Source organism: Grammomys surdaster, unplaced genomic scaffold, assembly GCF_004785775.1.
Source record: "Grammomys surdaster isolate TR1022 unplaced genomic scaffold, NIH_TR_1.0 189098, whole genome shotgun sequence".
In the NCBI taxonomy this organism is placed as follows: Eukaryota; Metazoa; Chordata; class Mammalia; order Rodentia; family Muridae; genus Grammomys; species Grammomys surdaster.
Window position 1 is genome coordinate 14,668 of NW_021623753.1, and position 8,985 is coordinate 23,652.

At 41.1% G+C, this 8,985-nt stretch overlaps 1 protein-coding gene across 1 annotated transcript in view; it reads right to left on the reverse strand.

Moving 5' to 3' along the window:
• Positions 1-783: 783 nt before the first annotated feature.
• Positions 784-8,985, reverse strand: part of LOC114615899 (inactive phospholipase C-like protein 1) — a 19,963-nt gene continuing 11,761 nt past the window's right edge. The window contains exons 3-4 of the mRNA XM_028761495.1: positions 2,908-2,983; positions 784-950 (exon numbers count right to left, since the gene is read on the reverse strand). Of these exons, the coding sequence (XP_028617328.1) occupies positions 784-950; positions 2,908-2,983 (243 nt within the window). The remainder of the gene's footprint in view (positions 951-2,907; positions 2,984-8,985) is intronic.

The following is an 8,985-nucleotide window of genomic DNA, read 5'->3' on the forward strand; positions in this document are numbered from 1 at the left end:
TAACGAGCTAAGGGACCATCGGTAATACATAACATCCAAATGATCTCATCTCACCTGAAAAATGATAGTAACGGGGTGTGCTGAGTGATTGTTCCATATAGCTGTCAATAAATGGCACTGGATGTAATTAGGTATTCTCTAAGAATTAGCAATTATTAATTTTGTTTATGGTTTGTTTTTCCCAACACAATGTCTAGACTAAGTGCTTCTAACTGCCTAAGTCATTTCTCTTTTTATCAGAAAACATAAAATATAGCATACTTACTTCAAATATCAAATTGATTTGTAGCAGAGAGAAAATTACAATCTCAAGAAACTTACTTCTAAAAATTTTAGGAAGAAATGTATTTATAGCAAATATTCTTAAAATAAAAGTCCTAAGTGGCCCCAGATATTCTGTAGTATTCGACTGCTCCAGATCTCTTATATTGGAACCTGCCCACCAGCATTTGGTACGACTTTACACAAATGAAAATGCCATATTGACTTGCAGAAGTGATCTTATAAATACATGCGCACACACACACACACATACAAGCATGTACACACACAAGCATTCATGTACATATGCACACACACATACACACACAAGCACACAGCAATAAATTAGGTCTCACTCATGTGCTAACCTAAGCCTTCATCATGGACCTTGTTGCCTATTAAGAAAAATAAAAACTAATTCTGTCCAGGCTTTGTCTCCTCATCACTTAAGAGTTAACCCCAGTGGCAGGCCCCTCAAACCTTAAAATTCAAATTACTGTACTTAGTGGATGATGCTTCTCTCTACTGTAGAGAGAAGAGCAGAGAAACAACCGAAGGAACAGTGAGGGACTCGTGTACCTTCAATACAGTAATATTCCAAGCGAAGCTCTCGATGGCCTTGTTGAGTTTTCTTCCCTTCAAGCCTTCCTTTGTCCCCAGATTATGAAGTTCCTCATGGAACTCCATCCCTTTGAAGCAAAACACATGTAAGAAAAGTTAGAGCATATTCCAGGAAAACACAGGAAAATGTTCTCAGGAGAGTATATTTATATTCCTGTCCACTCTTATAATTTCTAAACGAATTGAATTGTCTCTGTTTTCATTCACTTAGAGGGCATCTAAGAATGACTGATGCAGGCTAAGTTTCATTCTGAGCAGCCTACATGCATAGAGAAACACAAGAGAAAACAAGGAGCAAAGTCTCCAATAGTTGCCACCGACCTTACTTGTCCTTTGTCTGGTTTTTATGTAGAAGGCCATGGGAGGCAGAGGTAAGCTCAGGTGACTGTGCACATCATTTGCTTTGGTAAATGAAACAGCTCTGTGGCCTAAAAGCAGACCATTGAGCCCATGCAGGTAAAACAGTAATTAGCAGATTTGGTCCCAAATTAAAAGACTTTTAAAAAAAAGCAATCTTAGGAACACCCACATATTTTGTATCTCAGAGTGGCCTTTCATATACTTTTTGCTCTACCATTCTCTGAGGCTTGAATGTCATAAACTACATCACTATCATCTTCTGAAGCTTTTCCCTAGGAACCTCAAGATAGGAATCACAGTTTCTTCTGGACAATTTGTTCCATCTTTGGATGACTTTGAGCCTAGATCTCCTTTCCCAGAGCTTATACTCCTCAGTGATAGCTGTTCTCAGACTAACCAGCTCTAATGAGCTCTGGTCTCTCATCCACAGACCAGCCCTTTCTATGTATAAAGAAAGATATTGGATGGAATGCTCCTGGACTCTCTCGGCTCTGCAGTGAGCATTCTAACTTGCTTCTGCTTACTGGTGACCCATCTTTGAGGTGACATCCAGGCAGGGCCACTGAACCAGTTGGCTTTCTGTATTTGAATAATGTAGACAGCTCCATCTGGGAATGGACAGTGTCCTATCTGGGCTTGAAGCATCCCACCATTGGGTAGGGATTTCACACCTTGTTCCAGTCACCTTACTTTTAGCACTGTAGCCTAAAATCATATTGACTTTGCAGGAGCTTAGAGCCCAGGCTTCCATGCTAGGCCACCCACTCACTAGATGTAGGAATCTGAACTACCCTTGAAATTGCTGGGCTTCGCTATCCTCAATGGGGAAACAGTGAGAGTGTCACCGGATGGGACTGTGGTGAAGATCAAATGGGTCAACACATATAAAGCTTCAAAGCACTGCCTGGGCTCCTGTGTGCATTGGGTATTTTGATTGTTGTGTTTCTCTGTCAATTAAAACATCCAAAGTTGCTCTCTGGTAAGTCTAATAAGAACCACCTTCTTTCAAGCTAGTCAGCTCTATGCTGTGTTGATATGGAGACTGGATCATTTACTAGCCTCTGACATGTCCCATCCATAAGAGGGATCTAATGGACAGTTGTTATGAGCACACTGATAAAGCAGCTGTCAGCACTGTCCTCTGTCTTTCCTCATCATCATCACTCCATGTGTGGAGGGAGGAGCACATGGATCCAAGACTTCGCTGATACGGATGAGAGTGAGCATAAACAGGCATCAGTGGATATGCACAGATATGTGACCCCCTCCCATCCGTAAAGAAAGAACAAATCTAAAATGAGAATCAAAAAGAACCAAAACAGAAGTAAATAGAACTATGGTTCAAATCCTAACTGTGAAGTGGGTTTTAAATGGCCACATATAACCACAGCTTCCCCACTAGCAGTGAGAGACTGTAAGAGGCCCCCCAACCACAAGGGTTCATTCATAAGCCCTCATCTCTAGACCTCTTCAAACATCACCCTCCTATACACAAATATAACCTGACACCACCTAAAGGTCTCCTTTACCAGACAAAGACAAATGTAACTTAAACTGTAAACATGGCCCTAAAATATCTTAGTTTTATGTGGAATAACAGAAATGTTTTGAAGCTGCTGTGACTTGTCATGGTGGTTTCTTGACCAAGTAGAAAAAATATATTACCTGCTTTCTGACACTGTACAATCTTTTCCTGGACTGTGTCAGCCATTTCTATGAGGACCCGGCTCTCTTGAATCATCTGCCACAAAACATCAAAGAGTAGTTGTTAGGAATCCTTAAACTGGCTCACTGGGAAGCCAATGCATAGAGGTGCTCTAAAATATACCCAAAATGAGGGAGCATCATGAGAGATGGGGAGAAATGGGGAAATCTCTGACCCAGCTCTCCTCACCCAGACACCAAAACAAAAGTCACCTTTCTTACAATTGTCCCCGTTGTGTAACATACCAGACATGCACTGGGTGCCAAATAATAATTATTGAATAAGTAAATACAGATTATAAATTAGTCATCAACACTATACAACTTGTGAAGGTTTAGACTGAATAAAACTGTCAATTTACACTAACGCCTTCCATTTCCAAGGAGGGGACGGAGCATGCCTGTTACCACTGCTTGTGGGAAGCAGGGTCAAGAGAGTGACTACAAGTTCAAAGCCAGCCTGTTTAGCTAACAAAGGTCAATCGGGAATACATAGTGAGGTTTAGGCTAGCCAGGGCTAAAAAGCAAGAAAGGATAAAAAAGAGCAAGGGATAGAAAAGAAGGAAATGGGGGAGGAACAAAAGACAGGAGAACGATTTGTAGGCTTAAAACAATTCATCAAATGGCCAGTGATGGCCAGGGAGAGGACAGCTATCAAGTGAAAGAATTCAGAAGGAAATTCCATATGAACCCAACCTAATTTAGTCTTTCTTAACATTTACAAATGCATTTTCAGTTGAATTTTTATTCTAAATGTTCCAATGAGTCAAATCATAGGCAAAATGTTTTCCTGACACTCAGGCAAGACAAACATTCTCTGACGCTGGACAAGCCCCACGTTTAACCTAACCAACATATGTTACTGCTACAGTCTGGAACTTAAATGCCCCCAAGTCCCATGTATTAATGGCTGGATCCCCAGGAAGGTGCCCATAGCAGGGGAAGGAAGCCTCCTGGGAGGTCTTCATGGCACTAGAGTATGACCTTAAATGGGACTGTGGATGGAATCCCTCCCTCTTTTTCCCTTTCACTTCCAGCCATGAGGTAAATGGTTGACTCTGCCAAGTGCCCTGACTATTGTCACACAGCATTCCACCAGAGACCAATAGTCAAAGTGTCTGCCTCATAAGCACTAGAACCTCTAAGATTGTGGGTCCAAACAGACTATCTTTTTCTATAAACAAATCTCAGGTATTTGTTATAGTAATGGAAATACAACTAATACATTCACATGCTTTCAAAATATGGACTTTAAGGTTTAAGGGATCTTAGATATCATAATCAACCCCTTTCTTTTGTAGATACAGAAACTATGAGGTCAAAACTCCTGACCAGTGAAACAGAATTAATTAACAATGGAGCTAAGCACAAAGTCCCCATTCCTGGCACACAACCGCTGTCATTTTTGACTGTCATCTTTTTTATTTGCCCCTATCATGCCCACTCGAGAATTCATGAGCTCACACACAGGAGCAGACCTGCTACAGCCCACAGGCACAAACAAGGCTGTGCATACTATCCATTACAACCAGATTCCAATCTGTTACTTGGAAGGCAATCTTTTTAAGAGGTGACTGATAAGTCCCTTTGATAGTATCTTCACCGAGATCAATTTGTTGGTTTTACACTCAAACAAGAAAACATGACATGACTCTCTAGTAAGAAGCCCTCTTTCTGTCAGTTTGCAACATTTTATTGCAGATCTTCTCTGTGTTTAATTTCCCTGCAAAACTCCATAATGCCACCGCCGCTGTGACCACCTGAGATGGACGCATACTCTCTGTCACTGATTCTTCTGTCTAGACTGGCAAGGTTGTTTTTCCCTATATCTCATGAAGACCAATTTCTAAGGATCCTCTTATCTTTCATTTATAATTTCTCCCTCTCTAGTCTCATCTCTTAACTAAAAATGAGCTAACAGAACCACCAATGAAATTTCACAGTGGATTTGAGTAGCTGTCCCTACCTCCCCTTCCTAACAAATCCAGCTCACAGTCATTGCTTTGATGCTGTGCAGGACTCATTGTCATGTTCAAACATTGGCCCTGGATGTCATCAGTTGGTCCCTGACCAATTCTTTGTCCTAATTCACCAGTCCTACAATTAACACTACTCACCATCCTCCTCCTGGAGTTCCCTGGCTCTGTCTTTTAGTCCCTTTTCCATTTTCATATATGAGAAACTATCTGGCCCCAGTTCTCATTTTCTCTTCTCTTGGTATTTTCATCCCTTTTCAGATTCATCAAACATTCTGTACCCATCACAGCCATTTCATAACTAACCTCACCTCACTCCTCAACTCCAGCGGCCCACAATTGTGGTTTCAAAGGTAGGAGGCTCATGTTCCCTGTGGCATGAAGTGGGGGTGCACAGCATAGATATTTGATGTGTGAGATGAAACAGGATTTTTTTAACATTTATTTTATCTGCAAATATGAAAGACATTGATTGTGCTACCTTGCTAAATTAAAGCCCCGTGTTCCCGAATGGTAGCCAGGGCATCAAGGAGAAAGAAATTAATTTCATGCTGGAAAGAACCTGAAAGACAGCTGCCACTCCCATGTTTCTTCTAGAGAATCACAACTTGCAAATGGCTGTAGAGAGGTAAACTGGTCCCGTTTATTATATTGTTCTAAACTGACTGGACTCCAATGGAGAAAATGAAAACAACTTCACAAGTCCAAGCAAATAGCACCTTACAATAATAGACTTGCCATGATTTCTTCCCCAGACATGATGTGAGCTGAAAATCAATGATGGTGTGATCACATCTGCCAGGCATACTCACAGAACAGGAGAAAACTGTCCACTAGCTTCTATTCTTTATACTTCATTATATATGTGTGTGTATACATATATATTTATGCTAGTATATTACTATGCATATACAGCTTATGATGAGAATATCTGCACAGTATTTATAATGAACTCTAAGTACTATGTGCATTGAATTCTGCTTGCCCATCCCAATTCACTCCTAGGCTCAGGGTAAGGAGGTTGATTTCTCTGGGCAGCACCATGCATGCTCTCCCATTTTTCTTGACATTGGCCAAAGGAACTACCAACAAGGAACAAGAGTAGAAGTCAGTAGAACAGAGGGTTTAAATACCTAGCTCTACATGGTTCCTTCCCTGGTGGCCTATGGTTTTAGAACTTCCTCTCTGCAAGGCTCCAGACAGGGCAGAGGTAGAAAAGTACTGAGTGCCAGAAATAGCTGCCCCTTACTTCATTAGGCCTGGATTTCACCACAGATTTCCACTGTTGCCAATTGCTGGATGCTCACCACCCACTGTAGCCAAGCCTCCTTTGTCCCCTGACCTTACACACATGCTGTGTATCAAACCTCTGAGCCAGCCCAGCCTGTATATACTGTGTTCAGGCCAAGCTTGAGAAGTATAGATCTTACTACTCAACAAAGAAGTGGTTTTTTTTGTAGCAGAAGACCATTACAGAACACTACTGCTGGTAAAACTATAGAGAAACACTGACTGTGTGGGAGGCTCCCCAGCCCCAACGAGAAGATCTACAACACAATTTTTATACTTAATGCTCAGGAAATAGCACAGAAGAAGGGGCAGAGCCAGAAGCCCAGGAAGCCTGCTGTGAGAACGAATACATCTCCTAGACAAGACAGAAAAGCTGAACTGATGAATGGTAAGGTTTCATCCTATCATGCCTCAAACACTAGTTTCCCATAAACACTAGTTTCCATTGGAACTCCATTTAAATTCATAAGCACACCTAACTTGCTATTTAGAGTCACTTTAAGGATAGTTTATCCTTAACAAATGGACAATACTCTTTTGTGCAGAAAAAAAAAATCTGAGCTGAGAGATGATTTGCCTAAAGACACTGGGTTAGAGCAATACTTGAGAGTGGAATCCTGGAATTGTGAGCACCAGACCTAAGCTTCTGTGTTACCCTGTGATCAGTGTGAGCAAACAGACCTAAGCTTCTTTGTTACGCTGTGATTAGTATTAAAGGTTGAATTTCTACTACAAGAACAAGTTTTTTGTTTTTGTTTTTGTTTTTGTTTGGAGGGGCATCACTTAGCAGCATCCATCAGGCAAATCCAGTGAAGTTTGCCATGGCTGCATCTTCTTCTAGACAGAATTCATGATATATGTCATCCATTATAGGCAGTCTCCCTATGCAATAGGTGGAAGTTCTTTCACTCACATCCCTACTTTTTTAAGGAAGGAGCTAGACATTTGGACAGGTTCCTGCTTGAGAATGTTTATAAAGCTGTGCAGACCCGCTGCTCTTCTCTCCCCCTGAGAGCCATCTATCTATTGCCCTTCTTCTAGTCAAAAACCAGGTCTTTGGGTCTCTAGGTCTCTGATTATATGACGAATTGTCTGTCCAAACTGTTGGAAGTCATCTGAGTTGAATTCTATTAAACTTAGCACATTTGATAATGGGACTGCTGCCTCTTACATATTTGCCAACTAAATGAGGACATTCTCTGTAGTTTTGAATGCTTCCTGTTAAATGGGACAAATACGAGCACCGTTTGTAGACTGACATCGGTTTGATTGTAAGCACTCAACCCCGTGAAAATAGCCAACTCTCTACGAAACAAAAACAAATATAAAACTCAGAATACCGCCAGCTGTTGGGAAGCTGACAATGATGTGCTCCTTGTGCAGGGCCTAGCCTCAGGTCACACTACTCAGCCTGATTCATGACAGCACGGGACAATAGAACCTGAGTAGAGCTGACCACATCCTATGTCTCCACATCTGTGGTGGTACAATTCTACCATCATTACTGTTTTCTTCATAAAGGGATCATTATTATCTTCTCAGTTGTTCTACTTCCAAAGCAGCTGCCAACTAACTTTGAGAAATTGCTTGAAATACTGTTTTTTATCCAGCTCTTAGTACAATTTTTCTCATTCACACAAAAAGCTAGGTGAGGAGATTTTATTAACTTGTCTGGTTGATGTGAATAAATACCTGGCAAACAGTGACCTGAAGAAGGAAGGTTGTTGGGGTCACTTGATGAGGACCAGCTGTCCTGGAGGAGATGGTATAGTGGCAGGATCGTGGGGCTGATTCCTCACCTCCAGGGAGACTAGAAAGCCTATGGAGGGAGACATGGATACCAGCCAGCATTTTTCTTCCTTTTTTATTCAGTTTTGGACCCTGACAGTATTCTGTATGTCACCCACATTTGGAGTGGATCTTTACCTTCAATTCATCTTCTTTGAAAATAATCTTTACATATATATTCAAAATTATACCTTCTTCCTGCCTTGGGGGTTCTTTACTCCAATCAAACTGACAATCAAAATGAATCATCACACGAAACCTCTTTACAATTTTCAGGTCAATTTGACAAGCTCAATGCCTTTTAACTAAAGTGTCCCAAAATTCAAGAAGTGAGGAACACAGTTCAAATGAGGGTGCTTGTAAGCTAGATAAAAGAAGCATCTTGAAATAATTCTTCTTGATGCATCCTTCATAGCAAATGTTGCTAAGAACCTGGTACCAAGTAGTAATTGTCACCCCTCAAGATGACAATTATTCCATTATTCAACTACTGCAAAAAAAAAATGTGTCAGTAGACATTGCTGTATCCAATAGTGAGGAGGTGTCCATGAACCAAGTTCATTGTTTTGAAATAGTTAGCTTGAGTTGGGCACACATACTTACTTACATAGCTATTTTTCTGAGTTCTATTGCTGTGCAGACTAGTATACTTTTTGAATGTCAAACTAATAGAATGTTTTACACAAACTTTACAATGGGACCATGATGGGAGAAGAATACCTTTGACTTATTTACTTATTTCAATGGAAACTGCTTTTAATAAACAAAACTATTGCTGGGGGCAGGGATGGGGATGGAGAGATGGCTCAGCAGGTAGGAACACAGGATGCTTCCTTCAAATGTGGATCCCAGCACCCAAGTCAGAGGGCTCATAGCCTCCTATAACTCCAGCAGACCAACAGCCTCTTCTGACCTCCGCAGGAACATTCACTTATGTGATTTATGTGGAGAGAGAGAGAGAGAGAGAGAGAGAGAGAGAGAGAGA